We start from the raw sequence: 20,519 nt of genomic DNA on the forward strand, positions 1-20,519 counted from the left end.
GTGCCGAGGTTGGAAGAGGAAGAAGGTTGGTTTGGGTTGGCTGGGTGGGTGGCTGTTTTGCGGGAGGGGCTGAGTGGGGTGGGGGAGCGGGTTGGGGACGACTTATAATTTTCTTAAATTCACCAATTCACACTCGCCCATCTTTCGATCCGTAGCCTTCAGAAACGGGGCAGAGAGCTGGAAGAACAGCCCGGAGTCATAGCCGCCTTCTCCCGTTGACTTACGGGGCATTCCGATAGCTATAAACATACACACAGCAAACAACAACAAAACAAAAAAAAACAAAACAAAACAAATTCAAAGTGAAAAGAAAGTAAACGAAAGAAAAAATGTCGACGCAGTTCCGAGTCGACAATCGATAGCCATACATAAACAAATAACGTTTTAAAATTTGAAACAAACAAAACAAAAAAAAACACAGGCATGCCTCAACATGATTTTAACGTTTGTATGATGTGACTATAATCTCTGTTGCTATAGTAACCACTGCCAGAATAATGTTGGAGGAAGTGATTGTACTGGTTGATGTTGTTCTGTGTATATATTTAACAAGGAGATTTAAACAAAAAAGCGTTAATTTTTTCAGGTCCTCGATTTATCCATTTTAAATGCCGACTTTGTAATTAATCCCGCTCCTAACCCCATAAAATCAAAATATTTATACGTATATAAATGTGTATATATGTTGAATTTTTTCTCCCCACACGTGTAATTAAGAGAATGTTGTTTGTATTGTAAATAACATAATGATATGTACTGTACATAGTTTAACATATATTCCTGGCTGCTGTGCCACCAGGGATGCTATCTGATGCTTCTATTGTTGTGTTGTATGGGGGTGTGGTGAAAGAATGACCTTTAATAAAGCAAAAACATAACCTTTTACTCTCTCTGTCTTGCAGTCGTGGTCTTTCCAGCCTTTAACTCACTCCCAGGTATCCGCTGTTTTATGTATCTGTTTTCTAACCAACCTGTTCAGAGATGTTATTACATGCCTCTGGAGTAGGGTGGGACTTGAACCAGGATCTCTTGTCTGAGGTTAGCACCACAAGAAATCTATCCACTAGTTTGTGTTGTGGAACTATTTCAACTAGATCCAAGCCTCACTCCTGAGGAATTGTTTATTCTTTATTGGAACATGACCAGTGTAGACAACCAACCGAGCTTTGCTATTCCACCAAACCATGACCTGCCTATATTGTAGCTGCAACCACCAGCCTTAGCTGGATCTACTTTTGTCACTGTGCCCAGCTAAAAAGCACACGGGTCTCAGATTTGAAATCATTAACTGAACTTGCATCTACCACTTTTTTTTGTAAGGGTTTCGCACATTCCTTTATTTACAAAATGTTGTTAATTCACCTGAATAGCTTGTCTCTGATATTGTCTTTTACCCAACACTATCATCCCACTCCATCAACTTGCAGCAACATAAAATCTTCCCTGCCATGTTCTCTTATCAATTCTTTCAATAACCGTTTTTAAAAAAAACATTGAATCAGATCACTGCTTAACCTTCATCTATTATATTCCAGGGAATACATGCCTTTGTCTGTAATTACTGATCATTTGACATTGGACCGCTGTAACATTCTAATGAATTTGCATTGATCTCCTTCCAAAGCCAATATATCTTTTCCAAGGTACAATGTACAGAACTGTACCCATATTTTTAAACGTCGACTCAACAGGGATTTAGTGACATTTATATTCCTGTATTTGCTAGTCTTCTAATTACAAAGGCCAATTCTGCGTCAGCCTTTTTAATTAAATTTTGCAGTTCCTTATTACTTCTGAAGGATCTGTGTACATGCATACCAAAATATCTTCCCTAGCTTTTCACTATTTGAGTAATACTGCTGCCTGTCTTTGTTGGTCCATAGTGAATAATCTCACATTTACCTGTTCTGGTATCTAGCTAATATGGCTTAATTCACTCACTTAATCTATTTCCTGTCACTGTATGTTTACAACGCTAACTGTACCACCAACCTTTGTCTCATCCTCAATCTTGAGTGGATGGCTCTAAATCTGTGACTCTATAGTGCTAAATCATTGGTAAATCATGTGAATTGTCACAACCCTAGTATGGGACATCGCTACAATGAATGTCCTTCTGATTTGTGTCCACATCAGTTATCCTTGCTCCTTGTCTTCCACTACCTATCAACCTCCTCATCAAGTCAAAAACTTGTCTAAGTGATTTAATTTTAGCTAAAAAGCCTCTTGCATGAAAACATATTAAATTCTGTTTGTCCTGGGCCTGAAGAAAATTGAATATTAGCTGGAAAATACAGATCAGTTGTGTAATCAGCAGGGAGTTGCAGGGGATTCAGACCTAACAGTTGTAAATACATGACAGATGGTTGGGAAAGGGTGGAGTGAAGTGAGCAATTGAATAACAGCAGGACCAACATCAGACAGCAGTTAGTGACTCATCCCACTCAGCGTCTGAACAATAGAGCAATGCATTTCTTTAAGAATGGTTCTGTCTCCACACTGTGAAACGGACTGAAGCACTGAGAAAGGTATAAAAGGAAGAGAGTCGATAACTTTAGGGTTAGGAAAGACAGAACAGAGTGGGATCTCTCCAGTACAGAGGCAAAGGCCTGACAGGGACAATGCAGAGAAAATAATTTTGACTTGCGGAAAACTATGAGCCAATACATCCACAGCAGTGAGGATAATAAATCCCATAGGGATTTCAGGAGCAACGTCTTTCTTTAATGAATGGTTAGAATGTAGAACTCAGTACCAGAGGGAATAGGTAACCTAACTTTCATTGATGCCTCCAAGGTGAGATGAGTTAAAGTGATGAGAGGTAGAGGAATAAGATTGTGCTGAGGGAGGAGGTTCATGTGGAGCCTGAACCCTGAAAAGTCAAGTTGGAATGAAGGAATCGTTACTATTCTGTGTATGAAGTGCAATTCTGTCTGGAGTCTGGCTGGAACAATACACTATTGGTCAATACAAGTTATACTAAAGGATATGGTGTACTGGTCAGACCCCATTTGCAACAACCTATTCAATCCAAATGGCTGTGATACAAAATGCATTAATTGTGACCTGCTTTCCAGAGGCCGTAGAGGCCAGCGGTGAGACCGATCCTCATGGAAAGGTGGGTCTGCAATGAGGATTAATTTGATACACAACACACAGAGAGGCGTAAAGGGGCAACAACGTAAAGTGGACCTATGGTTTTTTTTCCCAAAGTTATGACTTGACACCTAGAAGCTTCAGTAGGTGAATTAGGATCGTAGAGGGGCTTGATGGATGTTTCAGAAAGCATATGTCCTACCAGTGAGCTAAGTGAAGGATCATCAATGGGTGAGTTACAGTAATGATGTTCATTGGGTACATTAGATGCATGGTCTTCATTGGATAGGTTAAAGGGATCATATTCAATGTGTGAGGTTGTGACGATCTTCAATGGATGAGTTAAGGGGATGTTCTTCATGTGTACCTTACAAGATAGTCTTCAATGGGTGCAGGACAGAGGTAGCCTTCAATGGATGAATTAGGGGAATGGTTTTCATTGGGTGAGTAGGGAGAATAGCCCTCAGTGGTAAGTTAAGGGAAAGGTCCTCACTGTGTGAATTAGGGGGATTGTCGTTACTGGGTGAGTTGGGGGAGATCTTCAGTCAGTAGATTAGAGGAATCATTCTTGCCGGTTTATTAGAGGAATGATCTTCACTAAGCGATTTAGAGCAAGGGGTCCAAAAGATTTAAAGGATACTTACCAGGTAGGTTAGAGGAATGTTCCTCACTGGGTGAGTTAGAGGAATGTTTCACAATGGGTGAGTTAGGAATCTTCATTACTGGGTGAGGAATGGTGTTTACTGAGTGAGTTTGCTCAATGTTCCTTCATTACTGGGTGAGTTAGAGGAATGGCCCTCACTATGCAAGCTGAGGAATGGCCCTCACTGGGTGAGGAAAGGAATAGTCTTCACTAGGTGATTTAGAGGCACATAGGAACATTGAAACCAGGAACAGGAGTACCTCATTCAACCCACTGAGATGTTCTGTCCGTTCAACTCATTCTGTCCCCACTTCTTTATGCCATTGGAATACAGTATATATCAATCTCCACTGCAAGCATACTCCAGGAATGAGCTCCCATCGCCCTGTGCGATAGAGAATTCCAAAGGCTAAGCACCCTCTATGTAAAATAATTTCTCCTCATCTTGGATCTAAGAATTATTCTTATATTTAAAATGTGACCCCAATGTTTTAGACTCCCCAGCCAGTGGAAACACCTGCCTCTACCCTGACTATCGGTTTAAGTATTTTATAAATTTCATTGAGATCACATCTTCATTTTTCAAAACTTTAAATAATACAGGCCCAGTTTGTCCAATCTCTCTTCGTAGGACAGTCCTGCCATCCCTGGAATAAGTCTGATGAACCTTCATCGCACTCCCTCTATGGCAACAATATTTTTCCTGAGATAAGGAAATGAAAACTGCACACATTACCTCCAGGTATGGTCAAAGTTCTTACACAATTAAAATAGGACTTTACTATTCCTCTACTCAAATCATCTTGCAATAAAAGCTGACATTCCACTAGCCTTCCTGTGACTTACTGAATCTGCAACCTGGCAACTGCCACCTTGCTACTTTATACGTCGACATTTTCCAACCTCTTTCCATTTAAGAGGCATTTGTTTCTTACAACAAACCGGATAACTTTATTTTTATCCACATTATATTCCATCTGCCATGTTCTTGTCCATTCACTAAGCCTGCCCAAATCTTCCTGCTTTACATCTTCCTCACAGCACACATTCCCACTTAGCTTTGTACCATCCACAAATTTAGAAGTGTTACATTTGGTCCCCACCTCCAAACCTCTGATCCAAATGCTGATCATCAAGATACCCCGCTAGTCACAGCCTGCTCATGCAAGAATGAACCATTTATTCCAAAGCTTTGTTTTCTGTCGGTTAGCCAATCATTGATCTGTATTAGTACCCTTGTGCCTTGCCTTACCAACCAGTCTCCCAAAAGGGACATAAATGAAAGCCTTCTGAAAGTCTCTAATATATTACATCTATTGGTTCTCCTTTATCAATTTTGTCAGTAACATCTTCAAAAAGCTCCAAGAATCTTATCAAATATGATTTCTGATTCACAAATCCATGCTCTGACCAATCTGATCATTGTCAGCTCAATGTATATTTGCCTCATCTTTTTAAATAGATTCCAGCGTTTTCTTTCCTACTGATATAAGGCTAATTGGTCTGTAGTTCTCCATCTTCCTCTTGCTCGCTTCCTAAATAGTGGGCTGATATTTGTGACAATCCAATCTACAGGAATCATTTCACAATCTGTAGAATTTTTGACGATAATCACCAGTACATCATCTAGCCACCATCTTCAATGCTGTAGGATGAAGATCTTCAGGTCCTGGGGATTTAACAACTTTCTGCCCCATTAATTTCTCCAGTATAACCTTTTTTACTCATGCTAATTTCCTTCATTAGCCCAAGCAACTTGGATGTCTTCTTCTGGAAATTTTTTTTGCAACTTTCTCAGTGAAGACCATTCTGGGTGAGTTAGAGTAATGTTTCTCACTTACTGAGTTCAATAAAAGTCCACATCAGGTGAGTTGGAGAAATTATACTCACTGGGTGAATTACAAGAATATTACTCACTTGGTGAGTTAAATCTTCCTCACTGGGAAGATTAGAGGAAAGATCCTGACTGGGTGAGTTGATGGTATGGTCTTAACTGGGTAGGTTTGAGGAATGTTCCTTACTGGATGAACTGAGGAATGATACTCACTGGGTGAATTAGAGCAGTGCTTCTCACTGGACATGTTTGAGGACTGATGCTTACTGGGAGAGTTGGATAAATTTCCTCTTGCGTGAATTGGAGGAATTATCCTCACTAGGCGAGTTAGAGGAACAGTTTTCAAAGGATGAGTGATAGGAATATTTCTCACTGAATGCCTCAAATGGACTTTCTACACTAGGTGAGTTAGAAAAATGGACATAATTGCATGCAGTAGATGAATGTTTCTCAGTCAGTAAGACAGAGGAATAAACCTGAGGTGAAGACTGAAAGGAATGGGTGATCTACAGGAAAGTGTGCTTTAGATGAATCATGAGAGAAGATAGTCCTGACTGGGTGTGTTTTAGGAATCATCATTGCTCATGATCTGCATTAGACAAATGAACCCATCTGTTTGAGGACAGAAATTAGCATTTTAAGGAATTTTCCTCATTATGTGAGTTATAGGAATGATTATCACTGTGTGCATTACAGTAATGTTCCTCACTAAATGAATTACAGTAATGATTCTGTCTGGGTGAGTTAAAATAATATTCCTCACAGTGTGAGTTACAGTATTTTTTCTCACTAATGATGTACAGTAATGTTTCATCAGAGGGAGACTCATAGTGATGTTCCTCACTGAATAATGTATAGTAATGCTTCTCACTGAGTGAGTTACAGTGACATTTCTCACTGGGTGAGTCACAGCAATGTTCACGGTTGATTTACAATAATAATTCCTACTGGGTAGTTACAGTGATAATTCTCATTGGTTGAGTAAGAGTAATGATTCCCACTGGATGAGTCACAGTAATTATTCTTGGTGAGTTACAGTTATATTTCTCACTCTGGGAGTTACAGTAATGTTCCTCACAGACTGAGTTGCAGTGATTTTCCTCACTGGGTGAATTAGGGTAATGATGTTCACTAGGTGAGATACAATAATGTTCCTCACTGGATGAGTTACAGTAATGTTCCTCATAGGTTGAGTTATGGTAATGTTCCTCACTGGGTAAATTAGAGTAATGATGTTCACTGGATGAGGAGCAATAATGATCCTCACTGGGTGAGTTACAGTAATGTTTTTTACTGAGTGAGTCACAGTAATGTTCCTCACTCTGTGGATTACAGTAATGTTTTGCACTGATTGAGTTACAATAATGTTCCTCACTGGGTGAATTACAGCAATGATTCTCACTGAGTGAGTTACATTCATGATTCTGACTGGGTGAGTTATAGTAATGATTCTCAATGTGTGAGGTAGAGGAATGTTCTTCATTGGTGAGTGCATGAAGGTTTTCTTAGTGAATAGTTCTTACTAGAAAGATTAGAGGAATGATTTTGATGGGGGACAGAGATAGAATGGTCTTCGCTGCATAAGTTAGGAAAATGTTCCTCACTGGGCGAGTTGAATAAATGTTCCTCAGTGGGGTCCTTAGAAGAAATTTCCTCATGGGTGAATTGGAGAAATATTCCTCACTGGATAAGATACAGAGATGTTCATCAATGGGTGAATTAGAGGAATGTTCTTCAATGGATGCATTTAAGCAACAGTCCTCACTAGGTGAGTTTAAGTAATGGTTTTCAATGGATGAGTGAGAGGAATATTTCTCACTAAATGCCTTGGGGGAAGTTTCTACACTGAGTGAGTTCCAAAAATGACATGACTACATGCCCTGGATGAACATTCCACAGTCAGTGAGTTAGAGGAATAGACTTCAGATGGTGACCTAAAGGAAATTTCTTGATGGGTTACTTACAGGAACCTAAGGTGTGTGCTTTAGATGAAACATGAGAGTAGAAAGATGGTCCTCATTGGTGACCCTTAGAAATGTTCCAGGCTGTGTGAGATACACTAATGTTCATCATGCACTGTTGAGAACATTTTGAGCAGTGAACATTTTGAGGAATTTTCTTCATTGCATAGATTACTGTAATATTTCTTAAGTTACAGTAATGTTTTTCACTGGGTGAGTCAAGAGTAACGATTTTCACAGTGTGAATTATCATAATGATTCTCACTAGGTGAGTTATAGTAATGATTTGCACTGGGTGAGTTACAATAATGGTTCTTCACTGGGTGAAGAACAACAATATATTTCATAGTTACAATCACACTTGGTGAGTCAGAGTAACAATTTTCACAGCATAGGTTACAGTAATGATTCTCACTGAGTTACAGTAATGTTCCTCACTGGATGATTTACAGTAAGGTACCTCACTGGGTGAGTGAGAATAATGTTTCTCTGTAAGAGTGATTTACAGTAACGATTCTCACTTGGTAAATCACAGTGATGTTCCTCACATGGTGATTTATAGTAATGGTTTACAGTGAGGTACCTCACTGTGTGAGTTAATGTTCCTCTGTAAGAGTGATTTACATTAATAATGCTCGCTTGGTAAATCACAGTGATGTTCCTCACATGGTGATTTATAGTAACGTTCCTCACTGTGTGATGTACAGTAATGTTTCTCACAGGGTGGGTTACGTATGTTTCTCACCATGTGAGTTACAGTAATATTCCTCACTGGGAAATTCAGACAAATGATTGTCACCGTGCATGTTAGAGTTATGATTTTCACTGGATGAGTCACAGTAATGTTCCTTATGTAATGATTTACAGTAATGTTCCTCACTGTGTGATGTACAGCAATATTCCTCACTGGGTGAGTTATAGTTATGTTTCTCACAGGGGAGTTACAGTAATGTTTCTCACCAGGTGAGTTAGAATAATGTTCCTCAATGGATGAGTTACAGTCAGGTTTCTCACTGGATGAGAGGAATAGTCACCCGGGGGAGTGAGAGGAATGGTCTTCCCTGGATAAATTAGTGGAATAGCCTTCACTAGGTGGGCTTAAGAATTGTCCTCACTGTTCGAATTAGAGGATAAGCCCTCCCTGTGTGAGTTTGAATGATTCTCATTGGGCAACTTTTAGGAATGATGATCTCTGGGTGAGTTAGCAAAATGTTCCATACCCCAGTGAGTTAGAACATAGAACACTACAGCGCAGAACAGGCCCTTCAGCCCGTGATGTTGCACCAACCTGTGAAACCAATCTAAAGCCCATCTAACCTACACTATTCCAATATAATCCATATGTTTATCCAATGACAATTTGAATGCCTTTAATGATGGCAAGTCTGTTGCAGGCAGGTCCTTCCTACTCTCGGAGTAAAGAACCTACCTCTGTTATCTGTCCTATACCTCTCACCCCTCAACTTAAAGCTCTGTCCTAGTGTGCTAGTCATCAACATCAGAGGAAAAAGGCTCTCACTGTCCACTCTATCTAATCCTCTGATCATCTTGTATACCCCAATTGAGTCACCTCTTAATCTTCATCATTCTAATGAAAACAGCCTCAAGTCCCTCAACCTTTCCTCATAAGATATTCCCTCCATACCAGGTAACATCCTGGTAAATCTCTTCTGCACCCTTTCCAATGCTTCCACGTGCTTGCTGTAATGTGGCGACCAGAACTGTATGCAATACTCCCAGTGCGGCTGCAACTTGACCTCGTGACTCCAAAACTCAATCCCTATACCAATAAAAGCTAACAGATTGTACACCTTCTTAACAACCCTATCAACCTTGGGTGGCGACTTTCAGGGATCTATGTACCTGGACACCAAGGTGTGTCTGCTTATCCATGCTACAAAGAATCTTATCATTAGCCCAGTACTCTGTATTCCTGCAACTTATTCCAAAGTGAATCACCTCACACTTTTCCCCATTAAACTCCATTTGGCACCTCTCAGCCCAGCTCTGCAGCTTATCTATGTCCCTTTGTAACCTGCAACATCCTTCCGCACTGTCCACAATTCCACATCTGCAAATTTACTAACTCATCCTTCTACACCCTCATCCAGGTCATTTATAAAAATGACAAACAGCAGTGGCTCTAAAACAGATCCTTGCAGTACACCGCTACTAACTGAACTCAAGGATGAACATTTCCCATCAACCACAACCCTCTGTTTTCTTACAGCTAGGCAATTTCGATTCAAACTGCTAAATCACCCTCAATCCCATGCCTCTGTATTTTCTGTAATAGCCTACCATGGGGAACCTTATCAAACACTTTACTGAAATCCATATACACCACATCAACTGTTTTACCCTCATCCGCCTGTTTGGTCACCTTCTCAAAGAACTCAATAAGGTTTTTGAGGCATGATCCACCTTTCACAAACCGTGTTGACTATCCCTAATCAAATGATTCCTTTCTAGATGATTATAAATCCTATCTCTTATAAACCCACAACAGAAGTAAAGCTCCCTGGTCTATAATTTCCAGGGTTGTCTCTACTCCCCTTCTTGAACAAGGAGACAACATTTGCTATCCTCCAGTCTTCTGGCACTATTCCTATAAACAATGAGGTCATAAAGATCAAAGCCAAAGGCTCTCTAATCTCCTCCCTAGCTTCCCAGGAATGCTAGGCTAAATCCCATCCAGCTCAGGGGACTTACCTATTCTCCCACTTTCCAGAATTGCTAACACCTCCCCCTTATGAACCTCAATCTTAACACAGCAGTGATCCTCACTGGGAGATTAGTAGGAATAGTGATGTCTGGGTGAGTTTGTAAAGTGTTCCATACCCCAGTGAGTTACAGCAGTGGTCCTCACTTGGAGAATTAGAGATCAGGTTGATGTTGGAAAAGTTAGTGGAATGGTTTCGCTGGGTGAGTTTAAGGGACATCCCTCACTGGCTAAGTTTGTGAAATGGTTATTTCTGGGTGAGATAAAGAAAAGTTCCTTACTGGTGAGTTAAAGGAGTGATTTGGCTGAGTTAGACAAAGCATCATCTCTGAGTGAATTCAGGAAGTGTTCCTCACTGGAGGTATTTTTTAATAAAATTCAATCATGAAATAGGTGCCGCTGGTTGGCATCTACTGCCCATCCCTAGCTGCCTGTGAGATGGTCAGTGACCTCTGAGCCACTAAACCTCACGCGCTGTAGGTAGACTCGTTAAGGAAGGATTTCCAGGATTTTGATCCAATGACAGTGAAGGAATGCCGATATATTTTCAAGTCAAGGTGGTTAGTGGAGGAAACCTCGCAGGTGATGGCATTTCCACCTACCTGCTGCCTTTAGATGGTAGTGGCCATGTGTTTGGAAGGTGCGGTCTAAAGTCCTGAAATTCTGCAGTGTATTTTGTAGATATTACAGACTGATGCTCCTGAGACAGTGGATGTTTGCGGATGTGGTGCCAATCAGGTGGGCTGCTTTGACCTGGGTGGTCTCAAGCTTATTGTGTGTTGTTGGAGCTGCACCCATCCAAGTGGGGAGCACTCCATCACAGTCCTAACTCATGTTCTGTAGATGGTGGGCAGGCTTTAAGAGAGTCAGGAACTGAGTCACTCATCACAATATTCCTAGCCTCTGACCTGCGCTTATAGCCACTCTGTTTATGTGGCAAATCCAATCGAGTTTCTGGTCAATGGTAACCCCCACCCAGGATGGTGATGGTAAGGAATTGAGTGATGGTATCACATTGAATATCAAGTGAGTATGTTTCTCATTGAATGAGTTCAAGGGATATTTCTGACTGTGAGAGTTTAAGGAGTGATTCAACCTGATACATCAGAAGATCGGGACAGACTTTCCACTGGCCAAACAATCATTATCCAGTGGGCATTAGGAAGTAATGCATGGGAACTATGTGGAATTCCCTTCCGAGTAGACTCCAAAAAGAATTGGCTTGGAAGTTAAATTTTCCTCTGGCTGTTTCCTTTACACCTGGAACACTTTGAAAGTCTCCCTAAAATTTGCAGATTTCACATGGTTCTGAAGGAATGAAGTAAAATAGTTACTCAAGAAAAGTTAGGATATTAAATACATAGTCTAACTCCTGAGTAATTATTAAACTGACCCCATAGTTAACTCCACAACTACATAAGTCCCAAGACTTGTGGGCGGCAGGGTGGCACAGTGGTTAGCACTGCTGCCTCACATTGCCGGAGATCCGGATTCAATTCCCGCCTCAGGCGACTGACTGTGTGGAGTTTGCACATTCTCTCCGTGTCTGCGTGGGTTTCCTCCGGGTGCTCCGGTTTCCTCCCACAATCCAAAGATGTGCAGGTTAGGTGAATTGGCCATGCTAAATTGCCCGTAGTGTTAGGTAAGGGGTCAATGTCAGGGTATGGGTGGGTTGCACTTCGGCGGGTCGGTGTGGACTTGTTGGGCCGAAGGGCCTGTTTCCACACTGTAAGTAATCTAATCTAAAAAGTAATCTAATCTAATCTAATACTTACACTCCCCACACCCTGACCTGACACCTCAGGGACACATCAGGGACACAGCGCCCTCCCAGTTCAATCCTAGACCGAATCCTGACCCCCATCCTCCCCAACATTCCTCAAGGACCTGACCCCACACCCACCCTACCCCTCACAACAGCTAGCCCACCCCTTCACCTTCACTCCCGCCCACGACCTGAACCCCTCCTCCCTGAATATACTGATTCTAGACACCTTCCACCAGATCTAACACTGACCATGACCCCATACCCATGCCCCTGCCACTGAATCGAATTTCCCCCCAGAACATGGGTGGTACGGTGGCACAGTGGTTAGCACTGCTGCCTCACAGCGCCTGAGACCCGGGTTCAATTCCCGACTCAGGCGACTGACTGTGTGGTGTTTGCACGTTCTCCCCGTGTCTGCGTGGGATTTCCTCCGGGTGCTCCGGTTTCCTCCCACAGTCCAAAGATGTGTGGGTCAGGTGAATTGGCCGTGCTAAATTGCCCGTAGTGTTAGGTAAAGGGGTAAATGTAGGGGTATGGGTGGGTTGCGCTTCGGCGGGTCGGTGTGGACTTGTTGGGCTGAAGGGCCTGTTTCCACACTGTAAGTCTAACCTAATCTAATCTAATATCCTCACAGCCACTCGACCCTCCCTACCCTACTCCTGAAATACCCATGATGCAGAGGTGCTGGTCTTGGACTGTGGTGGACAAATTTAAAAACCACACAATACACAACACACTGGCTACCTGATGAAGGAGCAGCGTTCCGAAAGCTTATACTTCCAAATAAACCTTTGGACTATAGCCTGGTGTTGTGTGATTTTATTTTTAACTGAAACACTCATGCACTGCAATCCACCCCCCTCCCTCACCCCTCACCACCGGATCCAGATCCCCTGACCTGACCTGACATTCCACCGGTCACTATTCCCATCCCATCCCCCAACACACCTCCTCCTCCCCCCCCCACCCCCCACCTCCCCCGCCCTGGAGTGGACTGGATAGACCCTCCCTCTGCAGTCTCTCAGTATCTTTAAAGCCAGGGTAAGGCAGCTGACGGCTATGGGAAGGGAGGTTGTGAGGCTCAATGCCTCAGTAGAACTGTCAGAATGGGAGCACGCCTCTGCATTTGTCAGGGAGGTCTGACCAGGATCTTCTCTGAGAGACATCGAGCTCCCTTCTTCCATTACAAAAAAAGGCTAGAGTGGCAATTAGCATGGGAATGGAAAATCTGTGCCATTCTGCAATGTTACAGTCATGTAACATGGCTACGAGTGTAATATCAGTATTACAAAGTCTTATATAACAAAGACAAATCTGTTATATGCCTGTAACATAATTTGTACATATAACATAATATACTGTTATATGATGCTATACCTTGGCAACAATTAGTGTGCTATACGATATATTCAAGGTGTGTATCTTGTTGGAACCAACTGAGTTCTACAGTATAGGTAGGGCTAATGTGTCCCTGTAATATGCGTGGTGTATGTGTATCATACTACAGGAGTTCTCTAATAGACAGTAACAAATGCAGAACTGTTAGGTCCCTAAAGTAAATTCTTATATTGTACATTCAAAAATGTCATACTGCCTGCCACACAGTGTGCTCACCCTGTAACTCTATAATGTTATGTATTCAGGATTGATCCCTGCATTATAGTATATACAGGAGTGTTAGACACTTGCAGCATATCGTGCTATTAAGTACAGCATATTCAGGCTTGTTACACACACACTGTGTTGTATAGCATGTTCTGGAGTGGTTCACCACTGCAGCACACTGTTGTTGCAAATTATGTAAGTGTATGCATGTTACATTTATGTGATATAATCAGTGCATTCGCCTGAAATTTCTCATTCCATCACTTTTACTATTTTCCTGTTACCTGTGTTTCACAACATGAATTCAATGCCATTATCGTTTACACAGATGTATAAATCTTACAGTAGTTGCACAAGGACATTTCTCCAGTATAAAGCAGTTGTAAACTTAGCAAGGGTGGATTGTGTTTATAAAAAAGTGCACAAGAGCAAATTGCAGCTGAGTTACACATTTATCTCCAAATAATTCCACTTGACAGTAAATTATAGAATACAGCAGCATTGTGGCCGAGTTGTATGCACATTATGGAAAAGATAACTTTGAATGTTGACCTAAAATGACAATGTTGAGTAAGCCATCCTTTACACACTTCTGGCAATTTTAGTTTCTACTGCCTGCCATTAAACAGAAGAATCAGAAACCACTTATAGTAAGCCAGTTCAAAGTTTTTTACACTTATCACCTATTGTCAGTGACACCAAACATATAGAATATGCTACACATGGTGGCTCAGGGTGGCACGATGTCTGTGGTTAGCACTGCTGCCTCACACCAGGGATCCAGGTTCAATTCCAGCCTCAGCCGACTGTGAAGAGTTTGCACATTCTCCCCATGTCTGTATGGGTTTTCTCTGGGTGCTCTGGTTTCCTCTCTCAGTCACAAAGATGTGTAGGTTAAATGGATTGGCCATACTTAATTGACCATAGTGTCCAGGGATGTGCAAGCTAGGTGGGTTAGCCATTGGAAATGCAGGGTTACAGGGATAGGGTAGGGAGTCGAATCCAGGTGGGATGCTCTTCAGGGGGTCGGTGTGAACTTGATGGACCAAATGGCCTGTTTCTGCACTACAGGGATTCTACTAAATACACATGAAATCATGAAATCCTACAGAAATCTATACAATTACTCCCAATTTCCAGCTCTTCCTGCCTAGCCCTGTAAACATTTCACTTTCAAAAACAAAGTGTTGTTAGGGTTAATTGACAGAATAGGTTAAGTGACTAAATGGTTTATCCCTCGTTCTGTGGTCCTACATCTAACTTTTGAAAGTTACTACTGAATCTACTTGCACTGCCCTTTCAGGCAGTACGTTCCAGATCACAACAATCTGTTGGATATGAAACAGTTTTCTTAATCTCCACTATGGTCTTTTTGCTAATTCTCTTCAATCTATAGTTGCTGGAAATACTCAGCAGGTCTGGCAGCGTCTGTGAACAGGCGAGTACAGAGTCAATGTATCAGGTCAGTAACCTCCCATTGGAACTGTGAAAAATGACAGGAGTAACTGGCTTCCAGCAGGTGAAACGGAGGATGATGAGAGAAAAGGAACAAAAGGGGGAGCCTTAGATAGGCTAGAAGACAGGAGAAGTTAAATGACAAAGGAGTTAATGGTGCAAGGCCGAAGGTCAGGGCAGTGGGACAAGCATCAAAAGCAAGTAAAGCTGTACTTCGAGAATGTGTGAATGGCAGAATGATGACCAGCTGTTGTGTGAGAGCAAAAGCAAGAGAAAAAAAGGGTGAAACACACAAAGACGAGGAAGTGAGACGAGGCCAAATTAAGGTCTAAAATTGTAAAACTCAATGTTGATTCACAAGGCTGTAAAATGCCTACTCAAGCGATTGAGGTTTCACTGGTTAGAAGAGTATACAACAGATTGAGGACAGAGAGGTGAATGAGAGAGCAGAGTGTAAAATTGTGACCAATGGCTCAGGGTTACGTCCACAGCCTGAAAACAAAGCAGTGACCCATCTCCATTTGCTCCCTCCCCAACCCCTGCCATGTCAAGTGGATTGCATATTGTCACAAAGACAATAAACTAAACTGAAAAGCGAATGCTCGTGATGTTCACTTGGATGGAATATTTCTGTCTTTGGACAGTGGGGAAGTAAAGCATCAGGAACTGCACCTCCTGTGGTGCCATGGGAAAGGAAGAGGTTGTCAAGGGTGATTGAGAAGTGGTCTGTTGAGGTAGGAAAGGGTCACTTCAGAATACTGGAAGCAGAAGTGAGGAGTGACTGTGTTCAGTGCTGCCATCATGCTGGAGATGGTGGAGGATAAGCCAACTGAATATAGAGGCTGTTGAGATTGCAAGTGTTTACTGGATAGATGAAGAAAGGTCCCATGTAGGGTGTAGTGCAGTTGTCTAGAACCAGAGGGTGCAGTCTCAGGGTAAGAGATTGTTTTCATACAGAGGGTGATGGATCTTGACACCAGAGGGCTGTGGATGCTCAGTCATTGAGTATGTTCAGGATAGAGTTCTAGATGTTAACAATATCAAGGAACTACGGGAGAGAATGAGGAGAACATAGTTGAGGTAAAAGATCAACGATGGTAAAGTTGAATGGAGGAGCAGGTTCAGTGGCTAAATCATCTACGTCTGCTCATTTCTTTCGATGGTTCTATAACCGGGGGACCCTATTGTGGTTCAGAGAGTTAGGGAGAGGGGTGAAAGCAGAAATGTGGGGAAAATGCAATGGATTTTTTTTTAAGCTTGCATCTGTGTTCTCTGTTTACTGACCCATCTGCTAGGGGAAACAGTTTCTGCCTATACATTCCATTGAAAGAAATCTCCAGAATGAAGGCTCACACATTACACACAAATGCACTGGATACTTTTGGTTACCTGTTGCTTTTTTTTTTGCTTAACCCAGTTTCTTTCAATGTGTAATACCTGAATGATCAGAGGGAAAAAAAAATTTAAGCTTGGCTTCAAGAAATGGAGGTCATGTAAAATAATATTCTGGAATCTGTTGAAGATATCACTGACCTGATGTGCAGGGGGAGTACAGCTCATGTTGTGTACTTGGATTTTCAGAGATCTTTTGACAATCTTCCACATCGGCGATTGATAGCTAAGGTAAGAAATCGTGGAATAGGAGGTAAAGTATGTCTTTCAATTGTTTTAAAAGCAGGAATGATCAGATTGGCATAAATTGGAGCTTTAAATGGTGGAAGGAATGTTATGAATGGGATATAATAAGGGTTTATTCCAAACCCTGTAATAATTTGGTGAGAGTCCCCAGGTTTGTGGAACAGGAATGTGGATCAGTCTGAAAGGATTTAGATTGATGTAATTAGTCCAATAAGTGGTGGAATACAGTTAAGTGCTAACAAACATTTGGTAATCCTTTATGACTCTATTACAGACGTTGCTACCATGTGTCACAGTCAAGGTAAATAATATCAGGGCCTTTTGGGGAAGCAAATTCGTAAACGGTGGAGAGAGGAGTAGAGAGGTTCACTGGGAGGTTACAATGAATTGGGAAGGCGAGGAAGCTCATGTACAGTGTAAACATCAGCATTGACCAGTTGGACTAAATGGACTGTGGAATAAAAGGTGGACATTGCAGTAAATGGCTTAGTGGTAAGGCATGCTAAATAGGAACATTACTGAAAGATAGATCTATGACAGTGTCAACCCAGACCTTAGGCTACCTGTAAAACTGGTTAAATTGTTTGTATTGTAGCTGTATCAGGTTAGGTACCATCTGGAATATGGTGAGCCGTTTAAGTCACTCTGATTTTAAAAAAAGGAATCATTATTGAGGTAAGTAATAAAAAGAACTTTGAATGTCAGAATTGTATCTTGAGAGGAAATTGATTCCATTACACAAGTTAAAGACTGCAAGATGATCAATTTACAGTTGGCAAAATCTGATGAGGGTTTTTGTGCAATGCTATTAGTTGAGGAGTTAAAGGCACATGATGATCTGTTGTCCCAGGAAATGGAGAGATTTGGGACTGGGCAAGGAAGTGAAGGTGACCGCCAATGATTGTACTGAATGATGGAACTGGCTTAATGGGCCAAATAGTTTACTCTTGCTCCTACTTCTGGAGTTCTTGTGATGGCATTTTCAATTCTAAGACAGAAAATCATGGTTTCGAATAAAAATTTAATCTGAACTGTAAGTTTAGTGAAGTGTTGCAGTTTTGTTTTTTTATCATGGATGTTGACATCACTGGCGAGGAAAGCATTGGTCGCTCACCCCTTGTTAGCCCTTAAGAAGGTGGTGGTGAGCTGCCTGCTTGAACCACCTCAATCCTTCAAGTGTAGGTAGACGCATAACGACATTAGGAAGGGATTCCAAGAGTTTAACCCAGTGACAGTGAAGGAATGGCAATACAGATCTAAGTCAGGATGGCCTGCGACTTTGAGGGGAGATTGCAGGTGGTGGTGTTCCCATGTGTCTACCATCCTTGTCCTCCTACACAGTAGAGGCTATAGGTTTGGAAGTGCTGCAATGCATTTGCATTTGGTGTACACTGCTGCCACTGTTGATGGTGGAGGTGGCGAATGCTTCAGATAGTGGTTAAAATGCTTTACCTTAGAATATGTTGAGTTTCTTGAAAGTTATTGAGGCAACTGTCATCCGCACAGTGCCTCCTGACTTGTGCCTTGTAGATGGTAAAGAGACTTTGGGGAGTCAGGAGGTGAGTTACTCATTGCATAATTTCCATCCTGTGACCTGCTCTTGTAGTCACAGTATTTATATTGCTGGTCCAATTCAGTTTCTGGTCAATGATAACCCCCAAGATGTTGATAGTAGAGGATTTAACAATGGTAATGCCACTGAATGTTAAGTTGAGGTGGTTGCCAATTTTTCAACCCAAGCCTGAATGTTGTCCAGGCCTTGCTGCATATGGACATGGATTGTTTCAGTATCTTAGAAGCTGTGAATGGTGAGGAGCCCAGCAATCAAACATTCTGATTTTGTGATGGAGAGAAGGTGAATGAAGCAGCTGAAGGTAGTTGGGCCTAGGATACCACTCTGAGGAACTCCTGCAGAATTGTCCTCAGGTTGAGATGCCTGGACTCCAACAACAACCATTTCCTATGTATTAGGAATGGCTCCAGCCAGTGCAGTTTTTTTTTCTCCCTAATTCCCAATGATTCCAATTTTGTTCAGGCTCCTTAATGCCACACTCAGTCAAATGCTGCCTTGATGTCAAAGGCAGTCACTCTCATATCATGTCTGAAGTTCAGCTTGTTTGATTGTATTTGGAACAAGGCTCAGTTGAGGTGAGGAGCTAGATGGGTCCCGGCAGAACCCAAACTGAGCATTAGTGATCAGGTTAAGTGATCAATGTGTAAGCGTTCTCTGACGACACTACCAATGACACCTTCCATCTGATGATCAAGAGTAATCTGATGAGCTAGTAATGGGTCGGGTCGAATTTGTCATATTTTCCATAGACAATACCTACCTGGCTAATCTCTCATGTTGTTGGATAGTAGTTAGTTCTCTAACTGCATTGAAACAGCTTGGGTAAGGATCGTTGGAGCACAATTCTTACTACTGCTGCCAGGTCATTGTCAGGGCCCCATAGATTTTATGGTATCCAGTGCCTTCAGCCCATTTCTTGCTGTCACATGTATTTTCTATGAATGTGCAATGCTGACTCTTCCCAATTCAGTCATGGACGGATGTGTCTGTGACAGGTAGATTTGTGAGGAAAGAACAACCCTCTTGCTGGTTCCCTCAGCACCTGCTCCAGGCCAGATTTGCTTTCAGGACTTGACTAGTTCAGTTGTAGTGCTACTAAGCCACTCTTAGTGATGGACATTGAAGTCCCCCCCAATATTCTGTTCCAAGACCACCTTCATTGCTTTTTCCAAGTAGTTTTCGTCATGGAGAAGAACTGATTCATCAGGAGGAGGGTTACAGATGGTAATCAGTAGGAGGTTTCCTAACCCATGCTTGACCTGATACCATGTAAAAGATGTACAATACAATGCAAAAAGTACTAATTGTTTGTGAGATTTTCCCTTGCACATGATGCAATGTAGAAAGAGTATTCATTGTCTGGGACTCAGACTCTGTCTGGTGGCTATCTGGATGGTAATGATCCCATGAGACTGTCTGAAGTAGGTCTAAGAATTCTTCCATCTTCCTGCTCAAGAATCCTCTCTCAACCAATACTATTAAAAACAATGGGTCGTTGTGAGTTCCCGTTGTGATATCTCTGCCACAACTTCCTCACAAAACAGTTGATTCCTTTTTTCAGAAATGCCTCAAGGTGCTTGACATGGACATTCTTTAAGTTTTAGTTCTCTGCCAAAAAGTAGAAAATCAAAGAGCTCAATACGAAAATGTAAAAGGTAGCATCAGAAAAGGAAGACAGGCCAATGTCTTTGCTCAACAGGTAATGGTGCTATAGAATAATTCATATGGAAAGGAGATTGAACTGGAGGATCAATGAATTGTGTTATTGTTGCGATGAAATTGAAAGAGATGATGAGAAGTGACGAAATGGGGTAGAGCTCCAAAAATAGGATAGACTCATGTGCATAATCATAAACCAGAGATGTGAAGCATTACCTTGCAGACTGTGTGGTAACTGAACTCTCAATCTATTCATTCAAGCCATACTTTATTATCCAGGACCCATTCAGACAGTGCACAAAGCCCTATTCTAACAGCCCTAATCAAAGCAGATTTGGAGACAGCCTCCCTGAGATTGTGTCATACACACAGTAATGCATCATTTTCAGTTCTAAAGTCTACATTGAGTTAGCTGATTTATTTTTATTAGGGCAGTGTAGCATCAGTACTGCTGGACCATATGAGGAGTAGAGATGCCTGGAATTACATCAGGTGAACATAGAAATAGATCATATCTGTGATGTCCCTTCCTGTGATCAACTACTATGCTGAGAATAATGCTCCG

General features: G+C 41.8%; 1 protein-coding gene across 1 annotated transcript in view; it reads left to right on the forward strand.

Moving 5' to 3' along the window:
• Positions 1 to 628, forward strand: part of LOC132832846 (ras/Rap GTPase-activating protein SynGAP-like) — a 617,922-nt gene extending 617,294 nt beyond the window's left edge. Inside the window, exon 14 of the mRNA XM_060851030.1 lies at positions 156 to 628. Coding sequence (XP_060707013.1) covers positions 156 to 239 — 84 coding nt within the window. The 3' untranslated portion in view covers positions 240 to 628. The remainder of the gene's footprint in view (positions 1 to 155) is intronic.
• The last annotated feature ends 19,891 nt before the right edge of the window (positions 629 to 20,519 follow it).

The sequence above is a fragment of the Hemiscyllium ocellatum genome, chromosome 35 (assembly GCF_020745735.1).
Source record: "Hemiscyllium ocellatum isolate sHemOce1 chromosome 35, sHemOce1.pat.X.cur, whole genome shotgun sequence".
Lineage (NCBI taxonomy): Eukaryota > Metazoa > Chordata > Chondrichthyes > Orectolobiformes > Hemiscylliidae > Hemiscyllium > Hemiscyllium ocellatum.